The sequence below is a fragment of the Sinocyclocheilus grahami genome, unplaced genomic scaffold, assembly GCF_001515645.1.
Source record: "Sinocyclocheilus grahami isolate Dianchi unplaced genomic scaffold, SAMN03320097.WGS_v1.1 scaffold112.1, whole genome shotgun sequence".
NCBI classification, from domain to species: Eukaryota; Metazoa; Chordata; class Actinopteri; order Cypriniformes; family Cyprinidae; genus Sinocyclocheilus; species Sinocyclocheilus grahami.
This window is the reverse complement of record NW_015505291.1, coordinates 69,124-88,190: the sequence shown is the minus strand read 5'-3', so window position 1 is coordinate 88,190 and position 19,067 is coordinate 69,124. Positions and strand designations below refer to the sequence as shown.

General features: G+C 37.9%; 2 protein-coding genes across 4 annotated transcripts; both read right to left on the bottom strand.

The window, feature by feature from the left end:
* Positions 1-4,672: 4,672 nt before the first annotated feature.
* Positions 4,673-9,253, bottom strand: LOC107589139 (CDGSH iron-sulfur domain-containing protein 1-like). Of its 2 annotated transcripts, none has more exons than XM_016277492.1 (3): positions 9,069-9,253; positions 6,704-6,876; positions 4,673-5,253 (listed from the first exon to the last, which is right to left on the bottom strand). In XM_016277492.1, the coding sequence occupies exons 1-3, from the start codon at positions 9,139-9,141 to the stop codon at positions 5,164-5,166; spliced, it is 336 nt and encodes a 111-aa protein (XP_016132978.1). In that variant the 5' UTR covers positions 9,142-9,253; the 3' UTR covers positions 4,673-5,163. The 2 variants fall into 2 exon arrangements, with proteins under 2 accessions (XP_016132978.1, XP_016132976.1); XM_016277490.1 differs by having other exon boundaries at positions 6,704-6,906; positions 9,069-9,252.
* Positions 9,254-11,123: 1,870 nt separating this feature from the next.
* On the bottom strand, positions 11,124-18,189 carry ube2d2 (ubiquitin-conjugating enzyme E2D 2 (UBC4/5 homolog, yeast)). Of its 2 annotated transcripts, none has more exons than XM_016277432.1 (7): positions 17,880-18,189; positions 16,631-16,694; positions 15,467-15,498; positions 15,241-15,318; positions 14,774-14,879; positions 13,865-13,958; positions 11,124-11,249 (listed from the first exon to the last, which is right to left on the bottom strand). In XM_016277432.1, exons 1-7 carry the CDS (start codon positions 17,901-17,903, stop codon positions 11,204-11,206), a joined length of 444 nt encoding a protein of 147 aa, XP_016132918.1. In that variant the 5' UTR covers positions 17,904-18,189; the 3' UTR covers positions 11,124-11,203. The 2 variants fall into 2 exon arrangements, with proteins under 2 accessions (XP_016132918.1, XP_016132917.1); XM_016277431.1 differs by lacking the exon at positions 17,880-18,189 and adding an exon at positions 16,773-16,809.
* Positions 18,190-19,067: the final 878 nt, after the last annotated feature.

Genomic DNA, 19,067 nt, shown 5'->3' with positions numbered 1-19,067 from the left:
TCAATGAATACCATGGTATTACATCACAGTTGTATCCAAAAACATGGTACTTGGGTAATTTGTACATGAATAGCATATTCACATATCACATATACAAGGCACTTGAAAGTACCTCAAATGTTTTATATAATTAATACATGCATCATAATTTATTATCACTTACAAATATAACTTCTTATATAATTAAAAAAATATATATATATACAGTGGATACGGAAAGTATTCAGACCCCTTAAATTTTTCACTCTTTGTTATATTGCAGCCATTTGCTAAAATCATTTAAGTTAATTTTTTTTCCTCATTAATGTACACACAGCACCCCATATTGACAGAAAAACACAGAATTGTTGACATTTTTGCAGATTTATTAAAAAAGAAAAACTGAAATATCACATGGTCCTAAGTATTCAGACCCTTTGCTGTGACACTCATATATTTAACTCAGGTGCTGTCCATTTCTTCTGATCATCCTTGAGATGGTTCTACACCTTCATTTGAGTCCAGCTGTGTTTGATTATACTGATTGGACTTGATTAGGAAAGCCACACACCTGTCTATATAAGACCTTACAGCTCACAGTGCATGTCAGAGCAAATGAGAATCATGAGGTCAAAGGAACTGCCAGAAGAGCTCAGAGACAGAATTGTGGCAAGGCACAGATCTGGCCAAGGTTACAAAAAAATTTCTGCTGCACTTAAGGTTCCTAAGAGCACAGTGGCCTCCATAATCCTTAAATGGAAGACGTTTGGGACGACCAGAACCCTTTCTAGAGCTGGCCGTCCGGCCAAACTGAGCTATCAGGGGAGAAGATTGCTTGACTTGAACCAGGTTTGTTTGTGAGCTCATTGATCAGACCTTTGGATCCTGAGTTGCATTATACCCTGAGTTCACCCTGGAGGACGTTCTTGTAGTATTGAGCTGGTATATCACGACAAGACGTCCCTGCTATGTGACAGATAACAGATCATCTCCAAACGAAGCCACATGATAGATCATTAAAATGGGCAAATAAATAAACAAACACTTGCCTATCCTTGTGGCCACATAATTCCCAGATAACTTTGAGACCTCAGCCCCCCTCCTCTCTGAGTTGGGGGGGATTGTGTGGTGGTGAGTGGGAAGAGGGGGGTGGATGAGGATGTTGGATTAACGTCACATGCTTCTCTCTGGCAGCCAGACACATGACCCGCTCCACAGGAGGGGATAAAACCCACTTGAAAGACGACGGCATAGAGACCGAGGGAGAGGAGAAGGGGGAAAAAAAGAGAAAGAGATGGAGCAAACGTCCAGTTTTCTCAGACACTGAGGAATGCTGTCGGCCTGCTTCTCGAACGCAGAAATACAGTAGACTCGTTCTTCTGTAGATGAGGCTGGATTATGAATGATTCGCGCGAACATAGACAGATCGGGGGAGCATTCCCTTCAGAAACAAACGAAATACACTGCCAGTTCAGTGGCTCAGATGTCAGGAGTAAATGACGACTGCTATGTTCATTATTACATCCAACAACAGAACACCTCAATCGCTTAGGAGTCATTCTTGTCTACATCTGCTCCAGCGGTGAAACAATGGCGGACTGATGAAAGCTAACTCAGGGCGGGTCTAAGGTAAGACACCAGTCCAGTCTGTGCTGAAATGCTACTGTCAATCAAACTATCGTGGGAGGGGCCTGTCTGTGTGACGTCACACAGACAGGCATCTGAGATCGGCTCGATTTGAGAAAGGGGTAAACATTTAACGAGATTTAAAAAAAAACACCGGGTGGATTTTTATCATTATAGGGTGGTTGCGTACACACACTGCCAACACACATTTCAGTTCAAACTACTTGTAAAAGTGCATGTAGCATCCTATGACCCCTTTAAAGGCTGTTCCAGTACGTATTCAGACCAGATGGTGGATCAGCACCTAGAAAGGACCTCCACAGCCCTGAAAGACAGCGGAGACCAGGACAACTAGATGAGCCCCAGATACAGATCCCCTGTAAAGACCTTGTCTCAGACGACCACCGGGACAAGACCACAGGAACCAGATGAGTCCTCTGCACAATGTGACTTTGCTGCAGCCTGAAATTGAACTGCTGGTTTTGTCTGGTCAGAGGAGAACTGGCCCCCCAACTGAGCCTGGTTTCTCCCAAGGTTTTTTCTCCATTCTGTCACCGATGGAGTTTTGGTTCCTTGCCGCTGTTGCCTCTGGCTTGCTTAGTTGGGGACACTTCATTTCCAGCGATATCGTTGACTTGATTGCAAATGATTGCAAAGATACTATTTAAACTGAACTGAGCTGGATGATGACATAATTTTTTAAAGCTGAAGTTCTAAGGGGCTATTCACTTAGAATGTGTTTTTGCTTTGAAAAACGCAAGACACAGTGAGTGGAATGGAAGAAAAAAGTCTGGAGACGCAATTTTTAAATGTTGAAAATTAAAAAATTGAGTGCCGCATTTTTAGAACACCGTGTCATGCACGAGATTCAGTGGTCAAAAACATCCTTCTAACATTTTCATAGAAAAACACTTGGAAGAGTAGAGCGCTGAAATGGAAAAACGCTTTCTGTGTGAACTCCCCCTAACTTTAGCATCACGTTTTTATAATGCTGCATCATGCACAAAAGACACAAGTGCTACGGCCAAACAAATCCATCTAGTGCATGTTTTCATAGAAAAAAAGATTGAAAAATAGTGCAGTGCAATACAAATCACATTCTGTGTGAACATCCCCTTATACACTCAAAGGGATAGTTCACTCAAAAATGAAAATTCTGTAATTAATTACAGACCCTCATGTCTTTCCAAACCTGTAAGACCTAAGTTCCTGCTGATGTAGAACACACATGCGCTGCACCTTGTTTAAGAGCAGAGGAATGCACAGGCATGCGTCACTGTACTCTCGATAATGGCGGAGGACAGTGACGCAGGAAGAGAAGGATTGTCGAATAAAGTCATTATTTTTGTTTTATTTACACACAAAAAGTATTCTCGTAGCTTTGTAAAATTACAGTTGAACCACAGATGTCACATGGACTATTTTAACGATGTTCTTACTACGCTTTTGGGTCAGAAAGTTCAGAAAGCTCTCTAACCCTTAATTTGTGTTCCGAAGATGAACGAAGGTCTTACGGGTTTGGAACGACATGAGGGTGTGTAATTAATGACAGAATTTTCAGTTTTGGGTGAAATATCCCTTTAAGTCCTGGCCACATTAAATGGGTCATATGATGTTTCTAAAAAGAACATTATTTTGTGTATTTGGTGTAATGAAATGTGTTTATGCGGTTTAAGGTTAAAAAACCACATTTTCTACATACTGTACATTATTGTTTCTACTCTATGCCTCGCCTTTCTGAAACGCGTCGATTTTTACAAAGCTCGTTGGTCAGAAAAGCGAGGTGTGCTCTGATTGGCCAGCTATCCAGTGCGTTGTGATGTATTTCCTCAACGACCAGCACAGATCAGCTCTAGGCATGACGAAGTGGATATCGTCCTCTTTTGGAAGGCCAAACAAAGTAGTTTCTCTTTCACAATGAAACACACAGCGTCACACACGGCGGCCTAGAGTGAGCGGCGACCAGCGGATTCGACGAAGGAGCTTCCGGCGGGCTTGTGGCAACTCCGCTTCGTCCACGGTGAAAGCCGATCTGGCGATCCACAGCGCGAAGTTGATGGGTTGACTCTTAACTTTTATAAAGAATATCTCTTTGGATTTGAGACTTTAGTCTTTGCAACTTTACAGATCTTCTTTATGCACCAAGAGCTTGTAACACTTCAAAGAGAAAGGAAAAATTGAAATCGCATCATATGACCCCTTTAATAAATATATTGGTAAATATGGTGAATATGCATGTTAAAAGTTTAACAAACTTGAATCAGGAGCGAAATTCGCATGGGGGAACTTTTTTACTCGCATGTCCCTCGCACAAAATTCCAGATCGTGTGGATTCTTATTGAGATGAGGGAGTTTTACCTGCGGATTTAAGGAATCCACATGATCAGGATTTGCGTGAGGCCAAAAAACTCAACGCAGAAAAAGAGCCAACGAAGATTTCACAACGTGTTTAAACTGTTCACATGCTGACCAACAGAAAGCTGCTTGGTTTGAAAGTCACTTCTGTGTAAAATGTGCTTCATACATCAATACATTGACAATAGACAATTTTTTTTGTTGCGAAAAATAAATTCACTAACGTGACCGCGCCTCTACCCTGTAGAAAGTAAATGTACAGCACTTTTAAGCTACATAAAACAGCTAAATATAAAACATATCAACATAAACCCACTAAATAACAGTTCGTGGGTATATATACTTTAGAACTGACTATAAATATCTCAAAAACACCGAATAACTTCTTAGTAAACATCCAAGATTGGGGTGTCCAGCATTTAAAAACCAATATGTGTATAAACCTCACACTTCCTGCAGAGCCAAAGAGGTGAAGCTGCCTCAAAATCCCTTCAAAACAAACTCAAGAGCATTGAACTGATACAGTGGCTCTATCTGGTGGCTGTAAGCGGAACTGCAGCAGGACGATCTCTGATTTCCTGTGTTTTGCAGCAGACCAGGAAGTAGAACACATTATCTCCCACATCCTGTTTTAAAACTCTGGCCGTTATAACCCTGCTTACTGAAAATAGAGCGTGAAAACACAACCCTGACAAAAAGGGTGAACATTTCAAATTACATTTATTCAAAATGTACATCTTCATCGTACAGCAAAATACACATGGCCTCCGAATTACACATCATGATAGAAATTATATTTCTATGCTGTTTTTAAATGGAACCTGGTTTAGTTTTACACCTAATATAGTAAAAACTACACAAATGTTCAAGTCATAATTACCAAAATGTTCATCAAACTGTGCGTAGTAGCTCTGACCCCCTCTCATCCACATTCATCTGCATTGTAGTGCCAAGTTATTTTTGAGTACATTTAAAGCACATTTCAATGATATGGTTTGTGTTAGAGGCAGAGAGGAAGACCAAGTGTAAAACTGCATGTTTACAGGAAATACAGTATGTTTGCTGATGCATGTCTGCAGTGCTACAGGAAGCCCTGGTGTGAATGAGATGCATTAACATTGAGAATTACAGTAATTGTAATATTAAATCCTCATCGCCAGTGGATGGAAAACACTGATGCAAACACACACACTCACTGAGTATTTAGGGATTTTTCTTCTTAATGATCAGAGGTCCGACATTATCACCAGTTTCCTCATTGTGTTTGGTGTGTGCGCCGTCACAGTATGGAAACTGTCCAGGGAACAAACAAATACATACAATTCACAACCACACATGATGATCATTCACAGAGTGTGATGGCGTATCTGTACGCTTCCTGCGGTTTTAATGTTTAAACTTTGCATTGGTACATCTGCAGGAAGCTCTTCTAGATCACTATGGTGCTTCAGGATATGACAAACAGTGACATGAGGGTGCATAAATGAGAGAAATAACAATTCTGAGGGAATTATACCATTAACCCTGTAAAGCCTGACATATGGAATAATGGCCAAAAAAAATAAAATCACCGTTTTTAAATGGAACAGTGTATTGAACCTTTAGAGAAAAGTCTGCATATGTATTTTTTTGTTGTTGAATATCATATTTGATACATCAGGATTTGTATGGCTAATATAATATGATATAATGAGATTATGGAGCTCACACTTGAGGAAGAAGGGAAAAAACACCTCCATGTTATTCAGAAGTTCTAACTGCAAAAAAAAAATGTCTTCCTTATTATTTTTGTCTTACTTTCCAATCTTAAATGAAGATACAATTAAGAAGCAAAATTACACACGTGAACATGTTACAAAACATTGTTTTTTGAAAATGTTATCAAAATTAAGTGACTTTACGCTTAAAACAAGACAATCAGTCTGCCAATGGGGTTAGAAAAATAAACTTGCTTTTTCTTTGAATTAAGTTTATTTGTCTTGACAGACATTCTTTTCTTGTTTTAAGCATAAACTCAATTTTAATCAATTTTATATCTATGCAAGAAGAAATATCTTTGTTTATTTTTTTTTACAGTGAGAAAATTAAGCACAGACATGCATTTTGGTGAAGATGTTATTTATATGGCTAAAAGGTAACATTAATTTTTATGTAAAACAATGATTTTTTTCCCCATAAAAGTATAACAGACTACTTGCATAAAATACTTATAAATATCATTTGTCACTCCTAATAATTTGTCTTAGTAAGATGATATTTAAATGCTTAATTTTATGATCAAACACTGTAGTTTTTAATTGTGGGCCAAAACATGTAATCAAATGCAATACAATGACGATTAAGAGATGAACAAATAAATGTTCCTCAAAAGCCTGATATTTGATATTCTTATTTTAACATGATTATGATTGGATAATTGTTTTAGTCCATTAAACGTTAAAAACAAGAAACGTGCAAAACATCCTGAAGGGGGGTGTTTTTAAATTATACCAAAAGGCCTTTTACTTGCTAAATACGTACAAATGAACATTCAGACAGAAGACATGTACAAGATTGTTTATAACAGGCTTTTCAGTCAAGTTTTAATCTTGTTAATAATTTAGAGGCCTTAAAATTCATGCATCAAATTTTTAAAAATGGTTCATACAGATGATCTCCAAACAGGCCATTGGGATGAAGAATAGCCACACCATCCTATTAATATGAACTCAGACACGTGATCCACTGAGGAGGTTTCACTCACCTTCTTGGACCTCCAGCAGCGGCAGTAGACGGCCTTGTTGCCGATGTCCTCCATGTCGAAGCTGTGCACTACTTTGGGGCTGTCTTTGTTGATTGACATGTTGACCCTGCTTTCGGGGCTGCTCTGTGAACTGAAGTAGCGTGTCAGCAGGTAGGTGCTCAGAGCCGCGGCCACTGCAACAGGAACGATGGTGATCAGCTGATCTGTAAATGTACACATGAGGAGGCGCTCGTTTTTGACAGGGCCGGGAGCTTCCTGCACACTATTCTACGAGCATTGCTATTTTCTAGAAAGATTTAGTTTAATCTTTGGGTCAAGCCCAGCCATGTTGAAACTGGATTTTGGACATGATAACCTAGGTGGTTATTAAATTCCTTTTGTTTGTTCAATTCCATTTTAATGGATAATATAAATGTTAGTAATCAAAAAGCATTTCTAACTATTTGAAATTATGAAATGTAAACAAATTGAACAAAAATGGCCCCATGGAATCTATTTTTTTCTTCCAAATTCTGTTTTATTTTTTTCAGTAGGCTAATTTCTTGAAAATGTTTAAGTAATAGTGCTTTTCATATATGAACTTGAAAATGGGCAAAGCACTTAGGTTCATTTCCAAGTTCAGAGAAAAGTAACCTTGCATTTGACATCGCTAAAAAGTCCTATTAAGGACAAAAATCATAACTGTTAAAACATTTCACAATATCCACTTGCCCAAAACCATACTTCATTATTTTTTCCCCACAACAGTTAGTGTTTCCAAATGTTATTTGTAACAATAAAGGCTTTGTTTATTAAAATACATTTGTTAAAATGTCTTAAACATGATTCATCCATTACGTGTCATTTGGAAATTGTGCCTTTATGAAAAATTACAATGTAAATTTGGTCCTCCACACCTGGAGAAAAAAACTTACACTGTTATAACTATAACTAATAGTAAAGTAATTTTGACAGTGGCTCTCATGCAGCTTATATTAAGCAATTATTTCACAGGTCTGAATACCGCACTACCTCAGCATTAGAAATAAGTGAATCTTCAGCTCAGAAAATAAATCTGAATACTAGTTTGTGGTCATATTCTAATTTCCCTGGTTCCAAATCATTTATTCAAACCTACGATTTTCTATCTTCGGTATCACTCATTTATATATTTCTATTTCATACAGCCTGATCCAATAGCGCCATGTCATTTCTATATTATTTTCTCTAATTAAGAAAATCGACATGAATTTAAATTTCACCGAAACACACCCGGTAGTTATTAATTAACAGCTATACAACCAAAGCAATGCTTCCCTTTGGAACAAACTACTTTAGACAAAATAACTTTACAATTTGATATCAGTAAACCAACAAATTCAGTGTCCAAACAACAGAAACACAGTCTAGTCTACAGCCTTTAAATCAAATCAATGATTTGCAAATAAATATTACATGATCTGTAGCACACATTACGCTTATACAGCTTTAAGTGCACTATAAAACACATGCAGTACAGAATAAAAGTGTTTATTGGCATTATGAGGTGTATTTGTGTGTCTGGTCTTCAGTGTCATGTGAGCTAAACTCATGAAACTTAATCAGCACTAAAATATAGTCACGACATACTGTATGTCAACACAGACACAGACTGGCTAAATCCAAAGAGTCTTTCATCTCAGACTGTAAATCCTGGTCAGGTGAGAAGGATTCACTCTGACTCTATTAATGGTAGTCCTACTGATTTCCGCGAATCGGTTCTTGAGAACGAATCGTTTCGCAATTCTTTAACTATCATCAAGTGATCACTGACATCTCGTCGTGGCATATTATAAAGCTAGACTAAACTGTCATACTGTTATTACGTTGTAAACGTATTTTAACACGTTGTTTTATTTGTGAATGTGGACGAATCGTACCGACAGATTCTGTTCAAATGATTCATTTAAAAGATTCGACTCAAAACAACTTTTCGTTCATCGCTGTGTTTCCCGAGATAGCAAAACAATTGAGTTTGTCAGGCTCATGATCTGCGCATTACAAATGCTGCAGAGACATGGCAAGAAGATGCTCAGCTTTATTTCCTACTAAAACAGTGCATTCATTTAAATATCCGACATGCATTATCAATCAATCAATCCAAAAAATACCTGCAAACCTATGACCTAATAACGCGTGCGTGCAATAAGCGCCATAAAACTCATCTGTACTGTATGCATGTTAGAAAGCATAACCTAACATAAACAATGTATAATCTGAAATGAACACAATTTTCCGATCCACAAGAATCAAACATGCTGACAAATATGTGTTGATGCTTTATGGAATTGCTGCAATCCATGAAGGTTGCAATCGGCTTTATATTAAATTAAAACACTACTCTTACCTTTAGAAACCTTAAAACCCGGTATTAACCCGGGTTTAGTCAGAGCTGAAAGCCCTGGCACTTGAGATGCCATGACGGTACAGTTGTTTGGACTTCCAAGTTAAAGGGCACCACAAGGTCTGAGACGCTGAACCCGAGAGGCGCCGTCACTGCGGAAACTCTGCGTGATTGCGTCACTGGATATCTGACCAATGGCTGGAGAGCGTGACTCACTCGCACTGCTAGCTCAGATTACTGTAAACATGGGGCCCAAATCCCTCTTTACTGTGCAGCAGGCCGTTTGGTAGCGAGGGTTTGTTCATTATACACTTTTTAACCCTGATATTTAAATGTTTCATAATATAACATTTTACATAAATATCAAACCTTTAAAAGAACGTTCACTTGAACCTGCCTGAAAAGATTTAAATAAAAACTATTTGTCCCTGAACTATGGACAACCAGTAATAACTTGGTATATAATACAAATAAATTAATTTTCTAATAGCCCATTTAACACAAAGCATTTCATGATACCCAGTTGCACAAAAAATACTTCATTTATTCTTTCCATAATATTTCTGGATGTCACTTCAGATAATAAAAGGCTTTGTTTTCAGGGGGAAAAAAACAACAACATTTATCCATTAGGTGCCATTTGGATTTTTTTTAATGAAAAATGGCATTTATGAAATATTAAAGAAAATTACACATGGTGCAATTGTTTCAGTCATTTTAAGCACTTTGGTCCTCCACACCAAATGCGGAAAAGGCTCCTATAAAAGGTTTATGTACAACTTGCTGCTCAAAAGTCCCTTGCAACTTTGTTTGACTATAGTACAGTAACTGTGACAGCGGCTGTCATGAGGCACATATTAAACAATCATTGCACATTTGTTTTCTATCAAAAGAACCACCAAATGCAATGGACAAGCAGAAGAGATCAGAGAAATTTTCCTTTTTCAACAGAGGTTTCAAAAGACTTGAGGATTAAAACCCCAAGAGGACAAAGTTCCTCACGTGCAGTGTTTATATCAAGACCTGCATCACCTACATCAGGAAAAACCATGCAGACACAAAGCATTTCAGACTTTAGTAATCATTTTATTACACAGTTTTAATCAACACACAAAGCTCAACGAGCCTGTCAGGAAATTAAATATACAGAAGTTTGTCTGTGAGGAGTTTGTGTCCTCTCACCCAGGGACCCAATCAAGTTTGGCTGAACCATGTTAGCATCTAATTCAACAAGAGCAGGAAAATGAAGAAGAAAAAGCAACCTAAGAGTTACAAGGGTGGTTTGGGGGAGAGAGAAGAAAAAAAAAAAAAAAAAAAACAATAAGATGCATGTTATAGAGACTGCTTTAAATAACTGGTCCGAAACCCATGTGGTGAATGTTTGTGAAGCTGGTCATGGCTAAGGAAAGGGGTAGAGACAGTCTTTGCAATGACAAATGGAAACAAAATATATATATTCATAGTTTTCAAGTCCATTAGAATACTCCGGAGGAGAGGACAGGTCGTCCATTTTCGTTTAATTAACTGCTATGATTTTAAAAGAATTCCTTATAGATTTTATACAAAAAGATAGCCAGCATACCCCTCCCTTCTCTGCAATAAAGAAATAAAGAAAGAAAAAAACTTCCTGATCCAATGTACAGTTGGAAGCCCAGGAAATGGAAATGAAATAGTAAACTGTAAAAAAACATATCCCTCTATGTCCAGACCATCACAAATTGCAGAGAGAAAACAAAATGATAATAATATAGCCCTCCCTTCCCAGTTCTTAAAAACAACAAGGAATGCTTTTAGAGCCATAAACATCTTCTACAGCAAAATTGATATGGACTGATCCTAAGCAGCGGGTACGTCGCAATAGCAACGGAGAAGGTAAAGCAGGAGCTGTGGAGTGGAGGTTTGCATTTGGGGAGGAAAAGGGGCTACAGTTGTAGTTTGAGTATGTACACCATGGCTGCCAGAGGGCTAAGAGTTGGGGGGTGAGGGGAGGCGTGGCTTAAAGAAAGCACTCCAATGGAAACCAACAAGATCTGTTTTTTTCTTAAGCTTTTTTCTTTTATCTTTTGAACGTTCAAAATCTCCCCTAACCTTAAGATGGAGAGCTGTAATTTTCTCCCATCATGATTCTAACTCCAAAACTACATCGCATACTTTTGTGTCCATTCCCGAGCTATTCTGTTGTACCTGTGAAGGAAGAGAAATAAAAACATTACCATCGTATGTCAGAAAGGTATTTGCATGACACATACGCTCTTAAAAATAAAAACTCCAAAAGCAAATAAAAGAACCATTTTGGTTCCCCAAAAAACATTTCAGTGAGCAATGATTAAAAGAACTATTATTTTCCTAGTGTGAAGATCTTAAATATCTAAATCTTTTTTCACTACATAAATAACCTTTTGTACAATAGAAGGATTCCAGTAGGGCCTTTCACAACGCCGGAACTGGGTGCGATTTTAGTACCGGACTGCCTTTTTTGAGAACTAAATTAGCTCCTACTCCGGAGCAGGGTCTAACCAGCACAACTGGTAATAATCGTGACGCAAGTAGACATTGATTGGCCAAACGCGTACGAAAACACCCTCATCCACCATGATTTAAAACACTGTGTAAACATTGTGTCAACTTATTTCGCAAGTATGGAGAACAGCGATAGATGGACGGATGCTGAAGTGCAGGCGCTTGTAGCAAATGTAGCACTGCCAGTTGTCGTTGGAGATTCTTAGTCCTCCTTTCCGTTCTTTCAATCGCTTTACGTATACGTCAACTTTCCATGTCCATTATTGTGAATGGGGGTGGGTCATATGACCCCGGTATGGGGTGATACCGGGGGTCATATAGCCTATTCCTACATTACTTGGAAACACCTTGATGGCTAACGTCAAAATCGTAATTGCACAATATGCAAAATGCTAGACTTCATGTTAAATAGTTTTCATAGGTTAGTACTCAAGAGTCTGCACTCAGTTTGTGATATTCCTGTTACACAGTCTTTTAGAGTAAACAGTAGGAATATGCAACAATACAGTTAGCCCAAGGTTCAATAAATACCTCAGTTTTTTTAAACACAGTTTTCAGTTTGGTTCTGATGGTTTGGCACAACAGATTTCTTTTTAGCGATTTTAAATGCTATTTAAAAAAAAAAAAAACTAACTCCACTATACTTTAAGTAAAACTCCAGTACATTGTTGTACACTGTAGAAAAACATGGATTATCACATGTCTACCTTAAATTTATTTTGAGAGAAGTATAATTTTTATAGATTGGCCATTATTTAGTGCTATGAACACAATGTCGGTTTCATTCATACTGGATAGATACTAAAGGGCGCCTCTGCGCAGAAAGTCCACATATGCATCACCAAAGAAATAGAGCTCAAGACTCCAGGAAATACCAAACACCCGTTTTCTCATCTCAGCGCACGACTCATGGACACACAAACAGAGCCAGTTTGGAGAGAAATTTAAAAAAAAAATAAAATAAATAAAACACCCCTGAAACCGCTCTGATTGGTTGAACTCATCTTTTTCTGTTGCTTGTTTACTGCGCGTGGACAAGTCACCAGGTTTTTGCATAGTTTAGAGTGACAAATCGTACCAGCGTACTTGAAGGTCAAAATGCTTGAAGGTTCTTCATGGAACACAAGTGCCTGCACTTCAGCATCCGTCCATCTATCGCTGTTCTCCATACTTGCGAAATAAGTTGACAATGTATACAGTATGTTTACATGGCATTTTAAATCATGGTGGGTGAGGACGTTTTCGTACGCGTTTGGCAATCAATGTCTACTTACGTCACGATTAGTACCAGTTGTGCTGGTTAGACCCTGCTGCGGAGTAGGAGCTAATTTGGTTCTCGAAAAAGGCAGTCCGGTACTAAAATCGCTCCCAGTTCCGGTGGTGCGAACACGCCGAAAAGTGGGTAGTTCCACAATTAGTTCTGGTACTATGAAAAGGTTCCTGCGGTGCGAAAGGCCCTATAGATGCCAATAAAGAACTCCCCCTCCCCCCCCCAAGTTTAATGCAAACAACCTGTTGTTGAAAGGTGTGGCAGCAAAAACTATAATGGAATTAAACATTAGTGTGGGAAAGTAAAGGGCCAAAATAATTTAGTTTCTGAGCCCTGAGCATGTGTACGTGAAGAAAAAGTTATCTAAAAGAAAAACATGAATTGTTTCTTTGACACAGTCAATAGCCCTCTTCATGTTTTAAAGGAAATTTGGAAAAAGTTGGGCATCGCCAATAATTTACAATCTATTACAAAGGAACTCTTCAGTATTCCCTTGAGTTCTTACAAGATCCAGCCCTCATCCTCAATTGCTTTTTCCACCCACATTTGCCAATAACACCAATTTAAAACAATAAGGATCTAATGGGAGTCTGCTGGCATTTAATTCTCTTTTCTGTTGAATTTGATTAGAATCATCCTCCAGTTCAAATTATTACACCCAGCTCAGTCTGGTATAGATAAAACAAAACACTGTTGCTCGTTGAGCTATTGAAGCCTGCTTTTTGGAATTACAGCAAGCTGAAAACATTTTCACTTTTGCTATGTCTCTACTTCAGTCAACTTCAAAGCTCAGCAACAGTAAAAGTAAATTATTCACAAAACAGGACTTCAGAGTGTCAGCGTATAAACACAACATCCCCAGGGAAGAAAGTTGACAAGTGTCAAAACAGGAAACTGCATAGACATTAACGTAGCTAATAATGCAAATGACTTTATGACAGCACCTATGGGGAAGAGCATTAGGGCAAACAGTGCGCAGTACAGATCTGGTGCAGAAGAGGACACTCACTTTTCCCTGTCAGTCTTGTAAATGCGGGCGATCTCAGGTACTAAGGGGTCGTCCGGATTGGGGTCACACAGCAGGGAGCAGATGGACAGGAGAACTGAAGGGCAAGATAAAAACATTAAAAGAACAATATACTTGTTTAAACAGCTGTCATCTTGTATAAGGACACTCATTTCTTAAATATTTTAGGCACCAAAAACCTGTTATAAGCAGCTTAAACATTACTTTTTATTCATGAAAACATTAATAAAAATATAATCAATGTAGTCAGAAAATACTCTCAAAAACACTGAAATGTCCCTAACATCGCCACTAAACATGTGAATAGCAGCAAATTAATCACATTCAGATCTAGCTGCATGCATTTACATTTAGACACTGCAGTAAATTCAGAAACTCAATATTCTCCAATATCACTATCATTTTGCTTGTGTTAAAGATTTTGAGTTTTAAACTAAAGAACGAGATTATTATTAGAAACAATTCTTATGCAGCAAATGTCATGTCAATGAGAATCCAGCAGCATCTTACACTCTCCTCTGGTGTAAAAGCATAACATATTTCAATTTGTGTTTATTGCCATATAAATCTTCAAAGACTACGTCATGGCATATACAATCAAACTAAAATTTAATATATTTAAAAGGTAACAATTCTGCACAACAATGCTACAAAACATTTTTAGTTGAACTTTGAACGAATCTGAATACAAAATAGGATTCTGGGTGCTACATTAATTAAAGCAGTTCTCACAGCACTTGAGCATTCAAACATCACATTTTAATATTTTGTCTACATGCTAAATTTTGTGAGTAACAAAATCCTACTAAAACCCCATACATGCTACATCATGGGAAGATGTAGACTGAGGAATTAATTGCCATAAAACAATCTTTGAAAACGGAGGTGTACCTTTGGAGATGGTGAGTGCCGGTGACCACTGTGACCTCAGAATATCCAGACAAATGCTGCCATTGCTGTTGATATTTGGGTGATAGATTCTTGTGGTAAATGCAACCTGAGAAAGGAGCAAGAGAAAAATAAGCACACAAATCACAACCTTTACAAGCTAAACAGTAAAATAACAGCCAACTCTAGAACAGTTCCTAGTAACTGAAGATTGTAATCTAAACACAAGCACTGGCTTCCTTCGAACACATTCCTTAAATTCATCAACAAGATTCCCTGCATTCTACAACTGCATATGATATACAGTCATGATAAGATGAATTATTTGAATATATGTGGGAGGAAAAAACATTTCCTTATGTCATGACAAAGAATGTACAGGTTGGTAAACTGAGGAAACAAAGTGACAAATAATTAAGCAGCTGAGCACGAAGCTGTGCCTGAGTCAAACAGGTGTGGATGTTACTGACCTTTGGTGGTTTGAAGGGGTAATCTGTGGGAAAGTGTATGGTCAAGAAGAACACTCCGCCCTGGTAAGGACTGTCATTCTGTAGGGTAAACACATATGAATGAATGAATAAATGTATATATAGTATTTCAAAAATAATCTATATTTATATATCAACAATATCATGCTCCAAGGGATTCCTGTAATGTTGCCATCTACTATAGGAAACACAAAAAATAAATACTTACTGGTCCCATTATTGTAGCCTGCCAATGAAACACTGAAACGAGACAAAAAATAAAAATAAAAAATTGTCAGGGAAAGCCTATATCAGTCACACCATGTTCATGATGTCTTTGTACAACTCAAAGAGGTAAAATTTTTGCTTGCCAGCTTAGAATCAGTCTTGTCAGAATTAAAAGAGCCCACTGAGGAATACAGTATAAAATATGATGAAGCAAATTTGGGTACAATTATGTTGTCATATTTCTGTCAAATCTCTGAGGCACTAAGTAGGTCAGATGGTTGTATGAGTCAGTTTAATAAAATAGCGACTCTTTTAAGGGAAGCTATTTATGCTATTTATTGGTTCAAACAATCCGTCAACTTGTGGCTGAGCTTCACGCTAAATATTGATTAGCACCATCTATCACAGGACACAGAAAAAATGATCAGACAGGAAAAAGCACTTCTGACAATGTGTTTGAAGCTACTATGACAGTCAGTTTCTATAAGTGCTGTATACATAAGACCCCTTGAAGAGCTGATTCTATTAAACAAGGCAATAATAATAATAATAATAATTAAAAATATATATCTCAGCATACCAGTATTACCATACACCACAACATACCAGTATTTCTCCTCAAACTTAACTTACATACATATAGAGGCCTCTACTATATTTTAACTATACATTATAATATGGTTGATAAAGAAGATCTGAAAAAGGAGGGACATGACTCACCCCAGAAGAGAACTTGTTCGTTCAAACAACTAATTATATCTATAACAATTTTATTTTTCCAAACATGCTAGTTTGTTATTGCATTGTTCTAAAACTTACTGAATTCCCTTAGTGTACCTACAACCAATCAATTCTAAAAAGAAATACAAAACCCAAGCTAATTGAAAGAAAACAAGTTGACAAAAACATTACATTCTAGATTTGGTGATAATATAGAATAAGAGTATTTTTATTACACTAAAAAAAAAGGAAAAGGACAGTAATTTTTGACAGAAACACCAAATTAAGTAAAGGATTTTCAGCACAGCAAGAGTTAAAAGTTGATTTTGTTACACAATCAAAGCTGAAATTACCAATGATTTTCTTCAAAATACCAGTAACTTGAATTTGAAAAATAAACTCACTAGTTTATCAAATTCATTGGTGGGCAAAGCAAGTTACTTACTGTCATCCCCTACTGGGCCCGCTGAACACTGAGCAGGTGGGTCACGGCCCAAATCATGCAGCTCCTGCAACACACCAGAAACAAAATTTGCAGTTTAAAAACGGTTCCCCTATTAAAACCAGCAAGTAAAACTCTGAATCACCTGTCCCGATCCCTTCCTGAAACACCTGCAGTGCATGCTGCTGACAATGAAGCACCAAAATGAAACTGAGAAACTGACACCGAAACGTAATACTCCAAATATCTTTGCATTTGATAAAGTTACAGTAAAATACGTAGAACAAACGCAATGGATGGATAATTTAGAGAATAAAGAGGTCAATATAAAATCAGACACATAACAGTCTGTGTAATGGAGTTATTGCTGCTGTAATGACATGAGAGGTGACCACAGCTTATGCAACTCAGTCTGTTCTACTGAAACCCAAAGTACTGAAACGTTCAAATTGTCAGAAAAGCACAATAAGGGGTCTGAAATGCTTTGGACCACGGTCATATAGCCAATTTGCTTGCGCCACGAGCTAACCTGAAATCTCCAGATACATAATGTGCGAGTTTGCCTATAAAAATTAAACAGAAGCACTAAAGGACCAAATCTTCAAACAGATATACAATATAAACAACACCACCAATACATTCTGAAAATGATTTAAATCATTAACGCGATGGCAAACTGAGGCTAGATGCCTCTAACGTTACCGGAGCGGTTAGCCAGTCAACAACCCAAACCAACACGAAATAAATTAGTATAATATAATAATACCGTACACTAATATATTAATAGCAAAAATACAGTAAATTGATGAAGTTGGGGTGGATATAAACGATCTTTGTTCAAGGTTTCCAAATGGGCCTTTAGCATTGGTGGCAACGAGGGGTTAGCATGCTAACACGTTATCATGATCTTACATTAATCCTCAAGCGAACCATTTCAACCCTACTCCAATTTCAATTGACTATTTATATCCGTTTAAGATAAAAACGAGAAGGGAAATACAAAAGCAATGACCGAATACACATTTTATATCAGTCACACACAGTTCGACGGAGGGTCGCTAGCTATCATGCTAACCGTTAACCCGGACCGAACCGTCGAGCTTTACTACACTTGTCATCCCACCAGTGTCACACTTTACACGTTTAACTTCTCAATAACATCCCTTAAATCGCCTTTCCGGCGTAAATGAGTAAGGATGGTGCGTTTTCAATGCGGAATAGGGCAATGGCGCCCGTGACTTCCTTCTCTTACCTTGTGGATTCTTTTCAGAGCCATTGTTGTGCTGTTACTGCTGTCAAAAACACACAAAACCCGCCTTATACTCGATTAAAACAGCGCTTCGTCAATTTCGACGCGACCAACCCCTCCGGTGTCTTAATAAGGGACGCCTTGGGGTAATAATTCAGTCGGTGTTCTGTGTGTGACGGAGCCGGTTGGTGTAATTTGAAGGCGAAACTGAAAGGTGGTGCTGGTAGCGGTTCGGTCTTCCTCCTGCAGCAGCGGCAGAGAGCAGCTACCGCATCACGCACACTGCGCTACTCTAATCAGATCCTTCCGCCAATGGACGCAGTCGCCGGGGACAGATTGCGCGCCGACGCCAGTTGCTAGATAGTGCGGTAGTGAATCACGAAACTGATGCAATAGCGGTGCCAAGATGGCGGATCGCGCTCCGCGACTTCAACGCTTATAGAGCCCAAATGAAAGCCTGTATTTGATCGCTTCCATTTCAGAGCCGACAAACGAGCTTGATGGCCAGCTCAGTAATAGAATGGAGAGAATAAGGAGGATATAAGTATGATATGTCGAGATGTTTACTGTAAGTGGTGTTCATGCGACTCATATTCATATGAGCAAAACAGTTTATTCCATTCTAACATGAATGGCAATAACACATATACCCTCGTTCAGAGGAAGTTTCACCAGTGCGGAGGGATATTTGATATTTGATAATGGTTTATCGCGGCAAAATACGAGATTATCGTCCATAGATGAGGGCATGTGTGCGTAAATAAGAACCACTGCTGTACATACATTTTTATCATTTGAATTTAATTATTTTAACCATGCCACATTAATCTGTATGCACTTTACAGGTATGTTTTTATGTTTATTCCTGCATGACCTCTATAGCTCAAATTCAAGCATGCATATTTTTCCTTAAATCATCTATCTATCTATCTGATTTGACTTAATCTGATGCATTGTAATTATTTATTGCCTTGCCTGTTTTTGTTCTCATTTCTAATATTTGATTGTCCAAACAATTAATAACAAATATTTTAGGCTGCTTTTGTCTGATCCTCACATAATCCTGATTACACAAATCCAAAAAAGATCAAACTATCGGCCTATATTCCTAAAATACCTTGTTTCATTGTGATATCTTTATCCCGTTGCACAGGTTTATGCCCTCTACCCCATTCAGACAATCACATTCAT

Bases quoted from the DNA above. Each gene is read 5' to 3' on its own strand.
- LOC107589139 (XM_016277490.1), bottom strand. From the start codon at position 9,141: ATGGCATCTCAAGTGCCAGGGCTTTCAGCTCTGACTAAACCCGGGTTA. The intron at 6,907-9,068 runs GTAAGAGTAGTG...GTACATTTACAG, and splicing joins GGGTTTTAAGGTTTCTAAAG to ATCAGCTGATCACCATCGTT. The intron at 5,254-6,703 runs GTGAGTGAAACC...TTCCCTGGACAG, and splicing joins GCTGCTGGAGGTCCAAGAAG to TTTCCATACTGTGACGGCGC.
- ube2d2 (XM_016277431.1), bottom strand. From the start codon at position 16,808: ATGCACTGCAGGTGTTTCAGGAAGGGATCGGGACAG. The intron at 15,319-15,466 runs GTAAGTATTTAT...TTTACCCTACAG, and splicing joins AGGCTACAATAATGGGACCA to AATGACAGTCCTTACCAGGG. The intron at 14,880-15,240 runs GTCAGTAACATC...CTCCTTTCTCAG, and splicing joins ACCCCTTCAAACCACCAAAG to GTTGCATTTACCACAAGAAT.